Source organism: Hetaerina americana, unplaced genomic scaffold (genome assembly GCF_022747635.1).
Source record: "Hetaerina americana unplaced genomic scaffold, ioHetAmer1.1.p SCAF_4, whole genome shotgun sequence".
Classification (NCBI taxonomy): Eukaryota; Metazoa; Arthropoda; class Insecta; order Odonata; family Calopterygidae; genus Hetaerina; species Hetaerina americana.
In genome coordinates this window covers 78435759-78458218 of record NW_027286985.1, presented here as the reverse complement: position 1 = coordinate 78458218, position 22460 = coordinate 78435759, and the positions used below count along the sequence as shown (strand labels likewise).

At 32.4% G+C, this 22460-nt stretch overlaps 1 protein-coding gene across 2 annotated transcripts in view; it reads right to left on the bottom strand.

The window, feature by feature from the left end:
- LOC139691862 (otoferlin-like) overlaps positions 1 to 22460 on the bottom strand; it is a 56944-nt gene that overhangs the window by 22198 nt on the left and 12286 nt on the right. The window contains exons 2-14 of one of the 2 annotated variants that reach the window (XM_071589781.1): positions 21548 to 21704; positions 17964 to 18150; positions 16943 to 17129; positions 16644 to 16858; positions 16325 to 16511; positions 16054 to 16244; positions 15743 to 15940; positions 15113 to 15229; positions 14822 to 14974; positions 14546 to 14746; positions 12020 to 12136; positions 11791 to 11925; positions 4633 to 4671 (exon numbers count right to left, since the gene is read on the bottom strand). In XM_071589781.1, coding sequence (XP_071445882.1) covers positions 4633 to 4671; positions 11791 to 11925; positions 12020 to 12136; positions 14546 to 14746; positions 14822 to 14974; positions 15113 to 15229; positions 15743 to 15940; positions 16054 to 16244; positions 16325 to 16511; positions 16644 to 16858; positions 16943 to 17129; positions 17964 to 18150; positions 21548 to 21704 — 2084 coding nt within the window. The remainder of the gene's footprint in view (positions 1 to 4632; positions 4672 to 11790; positions 11926 to 12019; positions 12137 to 14545; positions 14747 to 14821; positions 14975 to 15112; positions 15230 to 15742; positions 15941 to 16053; positions 16245 to 16324; positions 16512 to 16643; positions 16859 to 16942; positions 17130 to 17963; positions 18151 to 21547; positions 21705 to 22460) is intronic. The other variant, XM_071589779.1, reaches the window with a different exon arrangement.

Here is a 22460-nt window from a genome sequence, read left to right as displayed (position 1 = left end):
TTCAGCTGGGTGACAAAAATTGTGAAATAGCTTCTCCTTCAGCTTTTACAAAGTTAATATGCTTTTACTAAATCTGGATGAGTATTTTTTCATCATGATTAATTGCCCTTTTTAAAAAGGATAAAGCTTCAAAAATGGCAGCCAAGAGATGATACATCAGACAGCTAACGCATATATTCCATTTTAATCTGCAACACAAATGTACTATGATTTAAGTATTTTTACTCTTGGTATTAATTAATTATTAGGTAATCCATTCTTTAAAATGAGTAAGAATGAAATTTTATGGAGTAAAGTATGCCTATTGCTACCAAACATGAAGTTTGATTCAAAACTTGTGTAATTTAAATTTTCTGAAACTAGGGATTAAAAATTGAGATAATTTATTTTAAAATATTACTCATTTTATTCACAATAATAATGTAAAATATTTTCTTAATTTAAAGAACTATGAAACAATTTAATTTTGTTCTGAATTGTTCATGAAATGGAGCATTTTATGAATTTCCCATTTCAATTTATGTCACTTATGGTGCAGTTAAGAAGTCAATCTAAGCATCTGAAGTGAGTAATACTTTATATTTTTTGTTGATTATCCGTAGATTTCTTCATATCTAGATATGATAAATGTAAATAAATCTCAGTGATTTTATAGTGCAACTCCAAAGAAAGAAATCAGCTAGCAAGCCTTTGCAGGTAGTGTCTCACTAGTAATGCTGCAATGACCATCTTGGTCTGCTGAGAATATTTGTTATTGGCAATAGTTTTGTGTGGGCTGATCAAAACTCATGGCCAAGAGGAGTGATTCAACCAGTAATGGTTGAGTATATAGAGACTGGTCTGTACCCTCAATGCAAGTGGAATAGGAAACATTATCACTATACCATAAAGCACTCATAGCTTCCATATTCATGGATATAAGGGTGTTTGATTTTTCCTTAAAAGGTACCAACCAGATATGGAGGCTTGGATGATACAAGAGAGCAATCCATTTGAAAAATCATTTTGGCATAGTAGTCTAGATGGATTAAGCTATTAGCTACTGACTGCAGGGCTTGGCTTTTATTTTCAGGTACTACTGACACTCTTTATTTTAGCATGGCTGTGTGATTATTTTGGTGTCCCTGGGAAACCACAGACAGTATAAGGAAAGGCACTTTCCCCGCTACCCTTATGTGTGAATTCCACATGCCATATTTCACTGCTTAACCTCACAGTTGACCCTCTGAGGTCAAACTTTGACTATCAAACCAACCTTTGGGTTGATATATGTGACTTTGAAAGACTGATCAATTGTAATTGCATTCCTGAAGTCAGAGAGCATGCTGAATGGGATAGGTAGTCAAATGATGCCAAAATAATTCAAGGCTCAAGTAGTGATTAGCTTGGAATTAATAGTAGCTTTAAGCATAAAGGAAAATGGCACAAAAGAGGCCAATGATAGTGGCATTTTATGATTGGTCCAAAATAAATCATCCTGAAAGAAGTCCCCACATGCAAAGGAAAACTATTTGATTTTATGAAGAAAATACTAGCAACATACCAGTAGAAAATGATGCAGGTGCATAAGATAAAATAAAATAATAGTGTGAAGGTTGTCATGAATTTTTTAATCTATTATAGCCGATGTTTTTTCTGGTAAAACTATGAGATATGTAAGGTGAACTTTGAAAAAAAAATCATGCATGAGTAAATGAAAACACCAAATATAGTGGACAAAATAGAATACTCAAAGCAAAGAATTATCCCACTCAGCAGATGAAATTTGGGGAACTTTTTTGCTAAGGAAACATTTTTATTTATTGGAACCTCTAAATTTATGATTTGCATCTATTCTCATTAAAGTCAAATTTTTCAAGATGATTTAGCCCATTTAAGTATTACCTCAAAACAACATCTGTGATAACTAAATATAATCATGGTTTCATGCAGTTAAGAAATAAATAATTTCAAATACTGTAAATTCAAGATTCCTAGAATGCAAAATGAATGCCATCCCTAATACACACTACACTTTCAGGCTTCACTCTGTGGAATTGTGTGGAATCCATATAAAAGGAGTCTATAATTTTCCACAGATTTTATTATCAGGTACAATGAATTTCACCAGCTTACAGCATCATCAGGTAAAAGTTTCGTTTACATGCAGTAGTTGAATATATACCCTTAGGATAGAGGAGAGAGGGTTGAAAGGATAAGGAGAGTTGGAAGTTGAAGGTGAGAGGGGGGCTTGGGGTTATTTGGGTGAAGGAAACATGACTAATAAAAATAGCACTAAATCATGAAGATGATCTCATAAAAATTAACCATTCTATAAATAAAATTTCCTATGTTGTTACATGTTGGGATGTGGTGATTTCAATTCCTTGGGATTTGAAACCATCACACACCAACATTCATCTCTTTACAGGGAAGAAATAGGGCATGAAATTCTCAATACCATATACATACGTTTTATATCAGGTAAATAATAGGGAAGGAAAAGGAACTAAAATTTGAAAAGTTGGTTGAAGTCTCTTTTTCAATGATCAAGTGAGAATTGATCTCTAAAGCTGGGGCAATTTTCTGCTGCTAGACAAAGAAGAGGAGGAATTTTCCTTTCATCGACCTAACAATATTCAAGATAGCATTGCACTAATTACAACATTAAAGATGAATAAGAAGAAAGAAGAACTGAGTAAATAAAAAGAAAGAAGGGTAAAAAAAACAACAGGCAGAGCATGTAGCCTGCTGGTTAAATTAGACATGGCAGAGCATTCAGCACATTGTGTAGGCAAGATAGTTATAAATGTTATGGTGGTGCAATAAGTTTCAATATTATTTGTGTAAATGTAAATATGCAGTAATTGATTGTTAAAGTGTGGTTTTGCACAAGCAAAAATTAAATTTTTGATGACAGTAATGGTACACAGTCATAATAAAATTACTGATGATACAAAGATATGAGAATAGCTATAGGCAGCACGATAAAGAAACAGCATGCTTACATGATGGGTTCCAGAGTTCTGCCCCATTTGCAGCAGAGAGGGACAGTAAGAGATTGGTGAGTGGGTTAAAAAATATGTGAAGGCCTTAACAGCTATAGTGTATATATGCTGTCTCTTTATTGTGATACCTATTGCTATTTGACTGACTTTTTGTTATATCTAATGCCATATTTAATGTGTACCACAACTGCAAGAAATTTAGTGAAATTTACAACTGGGTGAAATTGGTTAAGTATTTGTGAATTTATTCTGCAAAAAACTACCACGGCATAAAAAGACACAATTATATGAGGATTTGGTCCACCATTATATAGGTATTTTATTGATTTAGTAGTGACAACGCCCATATTATAGTGGTCCTAAATGCTCATATGCTCTAATAGCAAACCTCTCAATAACGAACTTCATGAGACCCTCTATTTTACATGTTTGTTAACTTGGTGTTCTCCTGAGGGCATTCCAGACTTTGGGATATTAGTTTCCATGTGCACACATATTAAACACTACTATCCATAATAGGATGACACATTTTGGCCACGGGTGTGCAAAGCTTAGTTATTATCAAAATTCAAGTGACCAAGGGAAAATTCTACTGACTCAATCAACAGTGTAAAGGATTGCATACTTGCAAACTTCTTGCACAGCAAATTACTAATTTTGTTGTTTAATGAATTACCGACTGTAAAAAAATACCCAAGTTTCTCAATTGAAATTTTTTGAACACTTGGGAGCATCATTAAGTTGCCATTAGCTGACATAAGGTATGACAATCAATTTTTAAAATATTCAAACATTGAATACTCCCCAGGATACATATATCACTCTAAAGTACCTAGAAGATTTGGTATCAGGTAATACTTCATAACATTCTATGAGCTGATATATTTAAAAATGATATAATTCAAATAAAGATTGACACAGAACTAAGAAAATTAAAAACATAGGTTACATTAGGAAAAAACATCAATTCAGGCATTATTGAGTTGATGAAGACCATTTGTCAAAAACTGAATGACATTCTTTGATTCTTTGCCTTTTATTGGAGTTTCAAGTGAAATTTTGACACATTGAGTTATTGCACATATCTTGTTTCGAATTCTCGATTCTACTCAATTCCGTAAAAACTTTTCAAATGGTAAAATTCAATTTTTCATGCATACCTTAACTATATCTTGTGTCACATTTGTATTATCATTATAGTAGGCACCACTTCACTCTCTAACTAGCAAAAATGTATTTATAGACTTCGTTAAAAGAAATACCATCACTTATTGCCTCATTGTTTGGTACTGAGATGGAATGAAACAGAGATTTTTGTGGTGATGGAGTTTGTTAATAAGAGATTTGAACAGTAGAATTGTCTTATCATGGTAACTGTATGCAGAGTGGTAATTTTATGCATCGATTTGCCATTAGTACTAAAACTTAAACATTTAATTCATAGAATTATCAATTTCAATAATTTTGGGACCAACGCTAAAATCCTATGGCAGTCGCATCTTTCCGGAATAAAGTAAACCATATTTTATGAAATAAGAGTGCTCATGTATATGGTGCATACTCAGTCCCAAAATACCACACGCAGCTAGTGCGTGCAGTGCTCCAAATTGTTACGTGGTAGTAGTGAACAGAGTAATAGTCTTACCTTCAGACTAAGAGATGGACGTTGATTTTGGGAATCATTCTGGAAAAGAAGTGTACCCTACAGCTTAAAAACACTATAAAGGAAGCTGCTAAAGGCTTCTGGATCTCCATTTTTTTAAAACATTGGAGGTTACCCATATTTTGTACATGATACAAAAAATTTTTCAAGTTTTGAAATTCAGTTATCCACATCTACATTTAACAGATAAGATAAAGCCAGAATAGCACGAAAATACAAAACTAACTGATAACAACTTTCTTAAAAATCACACATTAATTTTATAAAAGGTTATTTATCCACTTTTATAAAAAAAATCAATTTAACATTAATTCAAATTGATCCCCAAAGGATTATATAGCGACACTAAATCAATGTAGAATTGTTGCATTGCAATGCATATTGTATTACCCAATTGATTTTTCCAATTGTAAAATTCAATAATTTCACCCACTATTTCACCACCTTATGTCTCAAAATGTTCAAACTCGTTCCATCATTAGCCAATGTGTGATTTCTAAGAGCCTCCAATATCATATTAGTACCACCCAGAAGACTTCACCAGCATCACTGCAAAAGTGATAATATTACAAAAGACAGAATTCCAAGAGTACTTGCCGTAGTTTAATATATTGAAACAGGTCATATAATCTCTATTTACAGAATAGGTATACCCCGATTTACAAGGATGCGTTCCTCAAGTTTATGATAAAACAAAGTAATATATGTACTCCATGTGAATCAAAGGCTTGGGAAACAGCTACATACTATGTCAATGATTTTACTTTTGACCAAATGTGAGTGGAATTTAAACATCTCATTCAAATTTCCATTTATGCATGAAAATATAGATTAAACTTTTAATTCAAATGTAGAATATCTTAACCAAATGTAAAATACAATGACAACATAGCATCATGGGTGAATCTTGAATGGTAACAAAAACATTTATAAATGCAAAAAAATCATCATGATTTAAATACTATATTTTTCGGCTTATAAGATGCATTTTTTTCCGGAAAGAAAGACTCAGAAAATCACTCAACATCTTAAATGGTCAATTTCAGTGCTGAATTTTGCCTAAAGAATTGTGCTTTCACTGATTGAAAATAAAATGAATATAAAATTAAATTTTATGCTTATTTTATTATTTCCTTTAAACTGAGTTCTGATTACTTCCCTGTGCAATTATCAGTGATTACAATCTATGTCAACAATGCATATCAGTAACATTTCTTTTGCGAAAAATTAGCTGAAATCTGTGCTATATAAGTCTCACAATCAGAACTAGGTAAGTAAAAACTTAGATGCTAATACATTGATTTAACCCTTTTGCTACTGTGAATGTACCAACTACAGTAGGCTGCTGTGGACATACCTTTTTATCCTCTCTGTGGTGCACTATCATACTTTGAAATTTTATAAAAATTATGTTTGTCAAAATAAATTAATAAAAATTTTCCACTTAATAAACAGTCAATCGAGATTATTTTTATTATTTGAATTATTTTATTATTTTGGGAATAACAAAGGTTACGGAGACACGATATTCTTTATTTTTGCCGCATGTGAAAGTAGGATTCCGGATAGTGAACCACAGAAAGAGGGTTAAAAATATGTAAATAAAAAAAGTTTTTTAAGCTTTGACACCTAGTTATGTAATAAATACAATGAATTAAATAACATATGAACCTTTCAATCTCTCAATATGTCTCACTTCACAATTTGGGCCATTTCATTTTCCTATGTGTTTGTTTACTCTCTCTATATTAGTAGCCACCTCCTTGATAAAAATAGATGATCACACACTTTTATGACATGTTGGACTTCTTACTAGATAGGAATTTTTCATTTCCAGTTGAAATATTTTGATTAATAAAAATTAATGGCATCATTAAGCTAATTAATGGCAATCATCTGATGATACAATGAATATCAGCTCCCATTATCTCTCATTACTGACTATGAATGAAAGCAGAGTTATAATGTAAAACAGGGCTGTAGTTATCCTTGAATTAACTTTAACTTTTCCTTGGTTATAACAGCCAACTACTATGCATTTTAAGGCCACAACCTTCATTCAAGAAAAAACTTGTATTTCAGTCTGAGCCTTTATTGATATTAGAATAGAGTCTAAAACAGAAATTTCATTACCCCAGATAGATACTTATTTCCAAAAATAAAATATATTGCTGTTAACATTCATTAAATGTCACAAGTTTATCATGATATGTTTCTCTTTACTATAAAATATAACTGAAACTAAAAGAAAGCAGGAAAAAAATAGCTCCGCTGATATTAAAATTATGTGAAAAAATAAATGACAACCATAGTTTGTATTCTTCAGAAGAAACATACTGCATTATGTGTATTAAATAGAGTTAAGTTTGTCATCTGAAATGTACCTTTAAGCATGGGTGTGTTAACAGCAGTTAACCCTAAAGTGCTATATTATGTTTTTTATGTGAGCCAAAACACCTGAAAATCGTTTTTAATTGATGCCAATGCTGGAACATAATGACAATCTTGTTTCCACTCCAGGGATGGGCATTTTGTGATGATATAATTGGCAACACTGTGAGATAATGCTTGTTTGAATAAGTTTAACTAACTATTTTTGTGCCAGAGAGTTTTACATAACATAATTATGTGCATTCTTTCTTGAAAGATTTCTCATTCTTATTGCCTTTTTTATACTAATATTATATAAAGATCAACTGTTTGCACTTCAGCAAGTGATTCAGAAATGTATAATGTGTGAAAGAAAGTTCATCTTGCATTTGTTTATTCAGAGAAGAAATATGATAGCATAAACAGAGGAGGGCTGTCGATGGTTTTTGCTTAATATGGGGTGAATTAACCAGAGTACAATACTTTAAAATTCTTGCAAATTTAAGAGTGAATTGGATGTTGAACACCTGGTTTGAAGTATATCTTATCTCCATGGCTGATGAAATTGTAATGGATATATGTGTGAGAGATGAATTCATGGACAATGGAGGTTTAATGATAGCAGATGCACATGTACTTCCTCCTATTGCTGGCTGAGAGCCCATCATATTTACAGGGAGCTCAGGATAGCTTTAGTAGAAAGAAATTCAGGGTAAATGCATCCAAAATGAAAGTAGTGACATTGGTTAAGAGGAGAAGAAGAATGCTTGCATATGAAACTAAACTGTGAAATCATAAAACAAAGGGTTCAACGGGTATATATTTTGGCCAATGATTCTACAGTTCTCCATAACAATGAGTCTATACTGAATAACTCATATTACAAGAATAGCCCTCCAGGTGTCCTCAGGTCTAGGTGAAGAGAAAATTTCATTAAAAATACCACATTTATGCAGGTAATTGAGGTTACTATTAGACTGCTGCCCACAGATTGGACAGTGACCAGTTGCACTTTGAATAATCGTAACCAGGAAAATATTTTCATGCATTTTAAATGTGCCACTAGATGTAGTATCCTACCAGTTAAAGTTTAAGGTCTTAACATACACCTATATCTTATTCTTCATGTAACTTTAGTAAGGGAAAAATAAATATTATTAGGGCTCATAATGGCGGCGCTTGGAACAGAGGTTTCTCAATGTGGCTGGTGTAAAATACAGTTGAAATCACATGATAAAATTGTTTTATGTGATTTTTTTCTGGTGCGCATCATTTTAATTGTGCACATCTAAATGACCTATCTTTCAAAACTCTCTGAGATAGCAGAGATATTAATTGGATGTGTTTTTTCTCTGACACACCAAGAAGTTCTATACTGTCAACACGGCAGCCTATTGAACTCTTGAAATCTCAAATAAGTGCCCTAAAAATAAACAATGGAGCTCTTTTGCCAGCTCAGCTGGATAGCCCAGTTTCCTACATTGATGTGATGAATTCTGAGACTGAAAAACCAACGAAAACATCCAGAGTTCATCCCTAATCAGAATATATGAAGCAGGATGAATCATCTGAAATACCAAATTTGAACTAGTGAGATCGGAAAAAATGAGTATCTCCCAGTCTGCTTCGGAGACAGAAAGGTTTCCCACAAAGTTAAAGCTTCCTGAAGTATTGCCTATTGAGTAAGCTAAAGTGGAAGTTGATGTGGATGGCTTCCAAATACTTCTTTCATGGAAAATAAATGGAAATGAAATGTGGTCTTTGGCAATAGTTCACCATTAAATTCAATGTCTAACTTCTCCAGTTGCCCCTCTGAAAGTGGGACGTGTTTCTTGTGACATTACCGCTGACAATATCATGAAGTACCTGACTGAGAAATTCCACAAATGTAACTTTTCATGTGATAACTTAAAGGCAGGCAAGAAACATCACTCTTTCAAAGTTAGTGCTCCCTTTACTAAACGGGATAAACTTTTTAATGCAAAACTCTGGTCGGAAGATGTCTCTATGGGGAATATTTTCCCTCCAAGAAAACTGAATTCAAAGTACGTGAACAAATATAAGAGAATCCAATCTCAATGGTAAATTAATCCCAAATGCCAGCATAAATTGCTAACTAAGAAAAACTGCAAAAATGGACTTGTACAATACCAGGCCTAAGCCTAAGTGACTAGGCAAGAGAGAGTAAACAAAAACCAATTCAATTAAAGTTACTAAGTTCTATTCTTTACTCCACCAAAATATTCAAAATATTAGAAATAAAACCTTAGACTGGGAAGCTGAACTGGTTCAACTGGTTATGTTGATTTTGTGCATAAGTGAATTTTGGTACAGAGAGGAAGAAATTCTTTTCACTCAAATAACTACTTATTAGTTAGCCGACTATTATTATCATTCTGTTTTTAAAAATAGTAAATCATGTATTTATGTCAAAAATTAATGCCAGCTTAAAATATTAGAATTTCCTAAGTACATTGCAAAAGAAAAATGTATTGAAATTTCAGCAATCGAATTGTGGAAAATACCAGCGGGAAATACTTTTGTAATCTGTTTGTACAGACCCCCAAATAGAGATTTAGATGAAATTTTTGATCAGCTTCTTATAAATCAAATCATTCAGATCAAACTCATCATAAAAAAGAACAAAAACTGAATTGACTGTAGTGATCTTAAAATTTAATGTTAAGTTAACTCAGGGTTGGAAGCCAGTACGATAGCCACTGCCCCATCTCAATCCACCCCAATCTCGATTGTGCCATGAAATTATCTTTTGGGACTCTGTTATGGGTGCTGACAAAGTATCATGCAAAAAAGAGTTATTAGATATAAGGCCAAAATTCCAAAAGAGAATCATGTAGACATCACTTAATAAATCTTTAAATCTTAGCTGTAACATGTTTGTACTTATATCATGTGACACATATTGTGCATAAGTGTATGTTTCAGGAGGTTGTATTACGTATATAGCAAAAATAATCCCACGGCAAACTTGCAAACCTTATTTTAAAGAGGAGATGGGGATGGTGCAGTGGCTAACTTATAGGCTTCCCACCAAGAGGGCCTGGATTCAAATCCTGGAGACAACAAATATCTCTCAGTGGTATCCTGATCCCTGCTTGAGGTTCTTTGTGGAGAGCACTTTGAGTGAGTATGATGTCTGTCAGATGGAACGTGAAACTGCGGACCCCTTGGCACCTTTCGACAAGAGTAGGCTAATGCCGATGCCAGGTTTCTCTCCACCCTTCCTTTCCCATCTATCCCTAATGGCACAAATGACCATAGCTGTCACTACTTATTTTAAAGAATTGAAAATTCTAACTTTACCTTGTCTGTATATTTATTACTTATGTATGTATGTAAAGGATAATATAAAGCAACAAATCATCAATGCTAAAGTGCATGGGCATAATACTCGACAGAGTGTTGATGCATATTTGATCTGCCCCTCTTCTTCTAATTATAATAAGATTTCCTTTCATGTGGCCATCAAAATTTTTAACTATCTGCCATCAGGCATAAAATCTGCTAATTCTAGGGGTATATTTAAGAAATATCTCATGCATTTTCTGATAGAGAAATGCTATTTTAGTGTTGAAGAGTTTCTGGAGTTGTAGAGACACTGAAACAGCTGATTGCTTGTTGCCTGACATGTCCTATATTTTACTTTATTAAGCCCTAGGACCAATAAATATTATTTATATTTATGTACTATAATTAATAAAATTGTTTAAATGCTTGATATATGTGACCACATCTTTATGTGATGATTTGTGCTGGCTTTTGAATACGATTTCTTACATCATGGTATATAGGATGAGACTGTAAATGAAAATTTGTATAAAATGAAGTATGTCACAGCTGTTTTGAACAGTTAAAAATTAATCTTTTGAGTAAGTATTCAGGAAATCTCTTAATTTATAAAAAATAAAATATAAATTTGGAGGTGAATAACATAAATTACATTAAATAGTTATAAATGTAATTCTTTCAATTGTAAACCTGGGTATACCTTTACCTGAGTTACATTTTAAGCTAAGAATTAATACTGGCAGTAATTTTATTTTGAAGGCCATTCTGATTACTCTGGGTTTCTGATAGGGTACAAATGATCTGTATCAGTCCAGATAAATTCATCTACATACTAGCATATTTGTATTCCTTAAAATAAGACGAGGAGAAATATGACTCTAGATTTTTAATTCACGTAACATGTGTATATTTTTCACAGATGCCCAATAATTCATAAAGCAATGATCTCACATTTCAAATAGTTTTTGAGGAAATTATATCACTCAATTTAGCTTTGGGATTAGCAGTTCCTCCTATCTATTTAGTTTTTGAATAAGCTCCTTGAAGATATTTGGGATTGACTTTTACCAATATTTCTCATAGATTAAATATGAGGAGCAATGATAAACTTTGCAGTAAAAATAATGTGTTTTGTGGGTTAGATAATAGGCTAGGATTGTGTTGAAGAAGCAGGAAAAATATAAGTTATTTCCCCATTGTTCAAGTTAAAACTGGATCAATGAGTAACAAGGAATTTTTCAAGGTAGGTGATACAGTCAAGATAAAAGATAATGTCTGCAAAGTAAAGGAAAAGTTTTCAATTCAGATAATTGATTTTAACTTCATCACATTATGAAGAGCATGGAAATTTAGTAAAAATGCTAAGGGAGCATATTTACATTTGTTAGCTTGAAATGCTTTAAATGTTCAAATTTCAGTATCAAGAAAAAATATATGTACTTACTAATAAGGAATACATACCACTTGGTCCTGATCAAATAGCTCAATGATTATAGTTGGTGGATCTTTCTTGATATCTTCTCTTCGACCATAGATAAGAATTTGATCGAATAACAATAATTCATCCCATGTTGGACTTAGTGTTTCATCAATAACCTGTAGTTGTTTGCAAGATTTACTTATAATTAAAATGCACTAAGATGTGGCTCATAAAATGATCATATAAATGCTGAGTTTGAGAAACCTTTACCTGAGTACTTTTGCAATATTCTCCAATTATAACCCTGGCAAAAGGATCAGAGAGACCTGACGCATCAGATCCAATCAAAGATCTTGCTTGATACATATGAGCCCATAACTGGAATGTCTGAAATATAAAAATGAAATGGGAGTTATCACATTCAAGTATAACTTTTAATAGATTTTTGGTAAAAATATTACAAGAATATGCTCATAAGTTTATAAAAAATTTGGTGAAAACATTATCCTTGCTACTTATTACACTATAACATGTATCTTAAAGTGTACATGAAGGGACTACCAGTGATTTTTTTTCTTAACTCATAGCACTAAGAATGAACCAAGCCAAAAAGCTTAGAAATGAACAAGGTGCATTCCTGAGAATGTCTGTAGGTCAAATGTTTATTTATCCTCAAGTATGCAAGTTTTTTTACATGTGTGAAATAAACTAACTCCTGAATTATTAATTTCATTTTAAATTAAAGCAGAACATTTATTATTTGGCATCTGTTTGCCCAAGGGGCAGATTTTTCCATTGATCTCAAAGAAGCAGCATTCCCTCCTCTTCTATCAACTCAGGTGACCTCCACTTCTTTCTCAATTGAGGTGGCTAATGACAACACAAGAAATGCTGGATAAGTCACTTAAACCATTTTTGTCCAATAATAATAAAGGAATGATAATTCCAAGTGTCTTTTCTCCCCAATTAGTTCATGGAAATAATTAAAATTTCATGAATTATGATCTTTTATCTCTGTTTACAACTATATTTTTCTTGATTCATTAGTCAACAAAATATTTGTTGATGTATCTATTAGCATCAAGAATGGTCATTTTAACCACTGTCATAAAATCTCTTCAAATCAATCTTTATTTTTATTCTATATTTTTTAAATCTCTCCATCATCATCATATTTAGCTGTTTTAGTTATTAAGATTATGAATCCAGCTGTGGTGGAAGTGGGGTAGCGTGCTTGTCCACCAACACAGGGGCCAAGGGTTTGATTCATGTCTAGGTGGGTTTTTCATACATCTAGGGCTTGAGTATTTATGATTGTTTCTGTTGTTATACTATTTTTAAAAGTCCGATGTTAAGGCTGAAGTGATGTTTTCGGATTAATGTGAAATAAATAAAAAGTACACAAATTTCACTTTTGTTTACTTGAAATGTGCTTAGGGTAGACCAAATTTTCCCAAAAAACACTTCAACCTTTGTTACCATCTGGATTAGAATGCTGAAGGAGCCCAGTTCTTTGAGATTTTTTACCCTGTAATCTTTGATTCACTTTATAACGCTTGCATGTTTACTGGAAAAACCATCATGTACATGCCCATTTCACCTGAATTATATATCTGATGTAATTCCCAATCATATTCAGCCAACAGTGTAGTAATTTTATCATAAATGTGTCACTATCAGCACTCATCACTTCACCAGACACTCACTCTATTATCAAAAAATATATATCTCCTCCTAAACCATCATAACAACCACTACTTTCAGATAATTTCTCTAGATGTAGGGATTTGGCAAGTGTTTGTACTGTTCATGTAGTGAAATTCAGTTTCATGAATTCCTGCAATACTTGATCACTGCTGCTCTTACCACTGAAGAATGGTTTCTTCAAACTTATCATCTTCCCATAACCTCATTGTTTTCTGAGGCTTCTGGTCTACATCCAGGTTTTAACATCTAAATGGAGGGCAAACACTTTGATTTTACCCTTCTTCTTTTTCAGATCAGGTACAGTCTTCATAGCTGTACCAAACCTGCCAACCAAATTAACTACAGAGACCCCAGATTTCAACTTCTCAAGAACCTTCATCTTGTCTATGAAGTTAAGTTATGTATTTTCTTTTAGTGCCACACTATATTTTATGCAATTTTTGTAGCACCATATTGCACCAGAAGAATGCAAAATAATTTATGTGCTTCAGAGATTAAAAAAGTGGACTGAAAGGACTCTTCATCTATCATAAACAAATATGTTGCTTCATGTAGCCCTGGTAATTCATAATTTAGAATATATACTGAAAAAATGATGAAATGTTTCAATATGCCCTTCATTCATGTCCAGAGGAACATGGAAGCACAAAATAGTTTTTGGCAAAGTACTACATTGCAGCCATATTGAGACTTCCATACAAAACCATCTTCACCACATGGCCGGATTCTGCCTGAATTAAGTAGGTGTATAGATTAACTGTGTCTTGATTAGCAAGGGTATACTGCACCAACATGGGGAACCTTAAAATTTCAAGTGTCAACAATTTAGAACACTTTAAAAGGGAACACCCTATTTCTGATTAATGATATTTCACTTTTCTCGTACTTAATGAACCATACTTTTTATTGCATTAAATGCTAAGAAAATCATTCCAATGGAAAAAATAAAAGAATTATGCAATTTGAGGCAGCAGAGAATTATTCTTAATTAGTACTTTATAATACCAGATCACAGCCATAATCATGAAATCATCATAGACAAATGAGTTCAAATTCTTGCAATTAATTTACAACTCCTGATATACTTACATGTTTTTCCAGATAGTGTATAACTGATGGAGGCAGAGCTCTAGGACGGTCAGCATTCTTTATTTCATGGGAAAGTCCATATCCCTTTGGTAGGCCATTTATGAAATTTCCTTTATGTTTTATCAATCCTAGCCATGCATAAACTTGAAGCTTTGCTTGAATCGCCCATCCAGTTGGTCCAGATCCTTTTTTACCTGGTAACTAACAATAAAAATTTTTTTTTTCAAGTTTCGTAAAATGTTTCTTGAATGATTTAATCAGTAGTCTCATTTTTACCTTGAGAAAAAGAGTTTGTACTTTCCCACAGTCTTTTCCACTCTCTTCATCAACAATCGAATAAATTAAATCTCTAGCAGCTATCCTTTCATATGCCATTCTCTTGCCAGAACTAATCACCCATATAAATATATCAGGCAAAGAATGCTGAGGCTGAAATGTAGCATGATATTTGAAAATGAATATAATAAAAGAGCATATTCTTAATGCCCTACAATGTAACATGAAGGTGTAAAAGGATTGGTATTAGGGTATATTTTCCATTACATGGCAGAGTGATAAAATACTTACATCTTCTATTAGAAACTTGAGCTTTTGGAGGTAGGTGTGAGCAGTTTTGTATCTTTCCTTGAAAGAACTCTTTGTAACCAAGGCCTTTAGATTTCTAGACATTTGCCCAATTTGTTCCTATTTAAGAAAAACGGAAAGTTTAAAATGAATGTTAAATATATACCACTGTCTAATGTTCAACTTAACATTAAACTGGTATTGGATGATTATGAAGCAACGTTTGTATCAAATGGTTTTTTGATCATAGGGGCATAAAAGATTCTCTTTGATGGAGATGATCATTTTTTCAGTACTTAAAAATTTTATTTTTCATGTAAAGGAAAAGATAAAACACTATGCCATGAATTACAAATAGTATACAATGGATGAAACAGCATTTGAATTCAGCTAAAATATTTAATTGTAAAATAGGTTCATAATTTTAAATGTCTATGCTTAATGATTTAGATTGGATTGAATTTTGGATTCATGACTAATTTGATCCATGTTATAACTAGTGGGGAATGGTCGGCAGTGGTTCAACATAACCACCAAAAATAATTTATACGGAATTATTTGATATAACTTGTGAGTCCATCTCAGAGGTTTCAAAAAATATATTGTAGGCTTATTCAAATGAATATCACTCACAATTTCCCTTTGACAAAGTTTTGATCTTTCCTTATCAAGTTTGGTTTTCCCCATTGTTGCACCAGATCCAGTTCCTTTAGTAATTGAAACATATCTTCCACATCCCTCTGATAGATGCTCTAAAACAGTTTTCAGTTTTCGTTCCACATTTGAATCTTCAATAAGTATTAGGTGCTGAACCTCATTAAGGCCTTCTTCCTGAAATTTAAGCAGTCTTCCGACATATAAATGCTCAAGAAAGGAGTAAACACATGTAATTATTTTACAACTTCAGCCATGAAAATTAATCTCTGAATATCATCTAGCCTCACCAGCTTTTCAACGATCTTTGCGATTATGTTGGAATTGTACATTCTTCTTCTGTAATCAGGCCAAACAGATCGGACATACATACATGGTTTATCATCCCAATAAGGTAAAAAATAATATGTCCGGTCATGGGTCATTGGTTTACTGGGTGATGTTGTACTCTGCCAGCTAACAGCATGAGTTGATACAGTCTCTAGAAAATAATAATTTGAAATTATGCACCTCTCCATCATTATTCTTTCAAAATTTGTAACAATGTTAACTATGCATTACCTAAATTATCATTTTCAGCTCCAGAATCATTTTCATGAAAAGACTCATTGTGGCCATCGATGGTATTGCCGGCATTGCCAATGCTGATTTCAAAATATACTGGTTTGTCTCCTAACTTTTTATCAATCATTGAAGCATCTAGTATAGATGTGAACAAGAAGAACTCTTCATTCTTAGCATATGTGGACTGAAAATAAGCATTTGAGATCATATAATGACCAATTTGACATAACTTTGTAATTTACTTCCCTTTAATTGAGATTAATACAGTACCAGCACTTATTAAATTGTTGATTAGTACATAGAAATTGCTTCTTACCTCTGATATGGGAAAAGTTGGTTCCATTTCAACCTCAGAAGGGGCTACATCAATACTATCACTTATTTCAGTTCTAATGGCAACAAGTAACCTTGCTCTATATGAAACACCCTCCCCCAATCCTCGGTTTAAGTTTGCAAGGTCGTCAATTAAATGATAATCTCTTGTAGAGCCATATAAGTGAACAAATGCTGGTCCAAATGTTGGTAAAAAGCCTGCAGAAAGAAATATGATTTTCAAAAGGCAGTCAACAGCAGTTTAGCGTAGAACAATTTATTTACAATATTGAAATAATGTACCTTTTTCTCCATCATTTGAAATTGTTTTTAAATCAATAAAATGAGTTCCCACAACAGTATCATTCACAGGATCATAATCTCTCAGTTGAATTTTTATTCTTTGGCACAGTGGTGGAAACATCTCAGAAAATATTATTTGTTCATTCCAAACAGGAGCATAACTATTTTTCTTCACACTAGTTTTTCCCTGAAAGTAAAAATTGCTTTTAAGTAAATTATTACTATTAGATGGATAAATATTATAAAATTACCTAAAATATATGCAATTCAGCTAATTTATCACTTTTATAAACCACTGCGAGGAAGTTATAAGTTGATCATTCATGAGAACTACAAAGTTCTGGGTGCGTATTATACATAAGGTGCGCATTATCGATGGGAAAATGCGGTAATTGCATAACTTCCCAACATTGGCACAAAATGATTACTATTCTCTCAGTACCAATCTGGGTAGTCAGTTATAAGTAATTTCTCAGTTCTCCTTGCTGCTAAAGTGTTATTCTGCTTGAGCTGTCACAAAAACTAAAGTAGTTTTATATATACCACTGCATTAGTTATTTTATGCCAGAAGGCAACTTTTCCCACCAACACTTGGATTAATAATCAGGGAGCTAATCAAAGTCAGGATAAAATTGATGTGAAAAAGAGAACTTTGCATTTGGAGGTGGTGAACACATATCTGAGTGTTTCAACATCAAGGCAAGAGTTATTGATTGATTAAAAACCTTTTAGCATTTTGGTAATCAAACATGTCAACATGGAACCTATTTAGAATAAACCCATTGCTGTTAATGCAATGAACTTACACAAATTTATGCATAACCAAGAGTTGGATTTTCTCTGAAGGATTATTTGGGGAAATAAATTATCGACCATGTCTGCTTCCTTCATTACTATTGACTTCCTCTTTAATTAAAAAAAAATATTGGGAATAATTACCTATGCATACTTTGAGCTTATTTTAAAATAAAAGGCAATAGCTTAAGTAGATAACTGTGAAAAGGTATTTGCCTGTACTAACCGTCAGACCAGCAAACGAGACCTGAACATATGGGTCCACCAAGTCTTTAACTTCTCCTGTGAATGCTTTTCTAACATTGGCAACTATTGATGAGTTCATTTTTGGGAGTCCATCTGCACGATATATTCTCACAATGAAACGAGCTCTCTGTCTTTCAGCTGGTACACCATCAGGAAGGAGCATGTTTCTGCAACGAGTGAGCCAAAGATAAATTCCATAGTTAATGCTTTATGAAAAATGATAAGAGATTCTGTTATTTATAAATCTTACCATATAATTTCCAGTTTGTAAGGCTATGGGCAATTATTTCATGTTGTAATACTATTTGTAACTTAATGGAATTTTTGTTTTCCGTACCTATCATCCACTACCTTTGTCAAGTTATAAAAAAATATTTGAATATTTAATACTTTCATGCATATGGTGGCATTACTCTACAGAAATGGATAAAAGTTGAGGTGCTAAAACTACACTAATACAGCATTTCTGGAATGGTGAACAGAGAAATGAAAATATCTGGATTTAATTGGGAGTACTAGATTTTGCAAAATATCCATTTTGAAATTTATAAAACAATTGATTTAGAAATCGCTCATTTTGACATCAATGAGTGACACTCCATGGATATGCTGGAAATAGCAATTGGTTGATCCTGGTTTTCCACAACACACAATATTGAGTATGATGTGACTTTCAGTTTCTCATTATGCTCCTTGATACTAAACGATAAACATCAATCTTAAAATTTGAGGCTAGTTTTTCCTAAATTTGTGCTAAAAAATCACTAGACTTAGAAAAATTCCTCAATGAAAATTTTTTTGTTGACCATGCTAGTTCAGCATGACAATATCTACACCAAATAGCATATAAATTATGGAGAAACTTGAAAGTACTGCCAATAACAAAATTGGAAGTTTTCAATTAAGTAATTATAATTCATGAAGATTTTTGGGATGTCATTAAGACCGATGAAGGATATAGATGATAAACAAAAATATGACAAAAATGATTTATAGGCTTGATCTAAAATTTGCTTAGCAGCACAGCTGGCAATCCAGCCATCATCAAAAATATGAATAAAGCCAAAGAAGCATATGACAAACTTGGAGCTGCACATGAAGACAAAAGAAAAGATCATTGATGTACTGCATTCAGTTTTTTCAAAAAGTATACCACCCTATATTTGAAATAATAGGTGAAGAGTGTCTTTAAAATATATATATATATATATATATATATATATATATATATATATATATATATATATATATATATATATATATATATATATATATATATATATATATATCATAATGTGAACAAGCCACAGGGGTATGCATTCCCTTTAATGTGTATAAAAACTTTACCAACTCTGAGATATCACATCTTTTAAGCTTCAATTAGCTTAATCATGTTATATTTCATAAAAATTATTTTTAATAATCCCATGAAAAAAAGGTTAAATTTATAGGTCTAAATCTATATTCAATTGTTCCTGGCTCAGCCTTGTGGATATTCATTTTAATAAAATTAAGAATAAAAAGTAACTTTCCACTGTCCTTTATTAGCGTACAACCGGTTTTAACGCTCAAGTGTCATCATCAGGTACAAATTAAACAAGTCGCAGTCCATTTCTGCGGCTTGTTTAATTTGTACCTGATGATGACACTTGAGCGTTGAAACTGGTTGTACGCTAATAAAGGACAGTGGAAAGTTACTTTGTATTCTTAATTTTATTAAGTCTAAATCTATGTTACAGGTCACCACTATGTATTTCTAACAATTTTGTAGAGATACAATCTATCTCTCTATATCTTCAAGCATACTGGATATGCATATAGTTCTAATGTAGCAAAAATTCAGTCAATTTTTAATAAATATACTCACAGTCAATGTTTTACAAATATGCATTGAGCCTATTTGTTTCAATTATTCTGGAGGAAAAAGGATTGTTTAAATGTTGGTTAACACAGCATATACAATCACTTACTCAGTTTGTACCAAAAAGGATCAATACTTTAGAGGATGTAGAGAATATATGGCAAGATAATTACCTACTTATAAGTTACGTAATTAAACTATTTGAGTGTGGCAGAAAAAACTTTTCTAAAATATCATTAGCTGCTTACATATGAGGTGAGAGAAAAGAAAACGGGTATGGATTGAAGAGGAAATGACTCTTACTGTGACCTCATAATAATGCACCCATTAGATAACCTGACATTAGATAATTCATGCTCTTCAAGAATTCACCCTTTAAATATGAAATTGATATTCCAGGAACTACATTCTTCCATGCATGCACTAGTCTTGCACTGTCATGGCTAATACCATGTATGCACAGTATCACTATCATCTTCAATTTGAAGTCAATTTGACAGTCGTTAATTATATTGTTAAAGTATTTTGCATTAATGTCTCACACATATGTATGTTAGGTTAATAATGAATCCAAATAAGATATAAATATGATGAAGTTGTTTTCAGGAATATATCTCATCTAAAACGCAGGGATGGCTAAAATAGCAATAAAAAATGTATAAACCCCATAGCAAAGAAAACTTCTTAAATAGTTTCCTGGTTTTAAATTAAATTTTGATAGAAACGATGAAATATTCACTGAAGAGGGAAATGCCTTAAGAATAACCTGAGTCACCTACTGATGGGCACCAATATGAAAACTTTATGAAAATTATCCCCCAGCCTGGAATTCAACATGAATCCTTCAATTTCTAGCTGAATGCTTCAGGCAGTTTAAGTAAATAAGGTTAAGTTAATTTAATCTTACATTCAACGGGAATCAAAGATAGAAATGCAGTCCATGTGACCGACTTTTCCAATGAGACATTTCTTGCATCATAAAATAAGGTTGTTCATAGTTTAAGTTTATTACCTATAAGAGATAAAGAATCCAACAAGGCAAAATGAATATATTACAATAGTGTAAAAGTTTTATGTAGTAACTGCAACCAAATTCAGTAAGGTAACTAAAGGCAATTTTGTTGCTTATTTAAGCCTCATTAAAAAATCACACAGCTTGGATGGAGCTGAGATGCCTGAGACGCGTACCTAGGAATCGAACCTAGGCCTTCTGGTTAGTAGTCCAAAGCTCCACCCCCAGACTACTGTGTCCCTATTTATTGCACATTAAAATGCAGTATTTTCTATTAGCCAAGATAGAAAGCCAGCAGCTTTCTCAAGCCTCACAAATTATTCAACATGCCTACACTTCATAAATTAGTTTATATATTATACTTTGACATTTCCCTCAATTATTTGTGTTGAAGGATATGGATTTTTATGAAGACTATTGCAATAGAGATGCCTGATAAAAATCTGAAGTAAAATTAATATGTAAACTTGAATTGTGAATATAACATATATGACAACAATCTAGACCAGTTTCAGATGTAGAAGACACTATTATGTTTACAATGAATACAACAATAACCCTACTCCCATGTAAAATAATGATTTTTGAATTACTCCTACATTTTTAATTGACCTAAAGTTTCAGGTGTGAAAGGTGAAAAGGAGTACTAAAGCAAAAAAATGTAATGAACAAAAACTGAAGAGTTACTTACGCCTCTATGTCATCTTCATCTTTTTCACTTTTTGGAGGAATTTTAATGGAATCCCCTTTTCCTATAACACTTACATCACACTTGAGATAGCCTTTTGGCCCTCCAGCAATATCATCAGGGTCTGTTAACAGTGCCCACTTGTGATAAAATTGATGATCTTGAGTGAACATTCAGCCCAACATAAATGACAGAAAAGATAACATATATAAAAATACATATTTGTCTTTGATTTTCATTGTCTCATATTACTTAAAAGTAAATTCATGCTAATAGTGCTGTTAGGTAGGTACTTTTGTCACAGATATTTAAGAAGATTTTCACTCCATTACTAATAATGAATTTTTTACTGTTGCTCCATACATAGAGTAGCCAGATGGCAAGCTCAAAGGAAATTACTATTTTGAATGTTTTACTTCATTATGTATTCCTCTTATCCACAAATTAACTCTATATTCTTTATTCCATTTATCACATAGGCAAATGGAAAATATTTATAATGAAATGGCTTTAGAAGGTAAATTCAAATCTTGTGACAATAATTAATAAAAATAATAGAATATGAAGCATAAATACAAGTGCATTCATTGAGCCATGCTGTTTGAACAACAAGTACCACAAATTTACTAATTTCAAGAAATTGGAGTTTAAGTGCACCCAGTCTTATTATGAAAGATATATGGCAACAGAGGAAAATGTAAATGCTATAAAATAAATCAGCAAATCACATCATCCTTGATTCATCATGAATATGGGCTGAATTGTTGATATAATTCTAAGCTCCAGTTTCCTATACAGGTAATCGAGGTGCAGAATTTCCAAAAGAAGGGAAATACTCGATGAATTGAACCCAAACGTGACAAATAATCACCTTTGAGGATTGAAGTAGAAAGAAATGGATGGCTACATTCCTTGT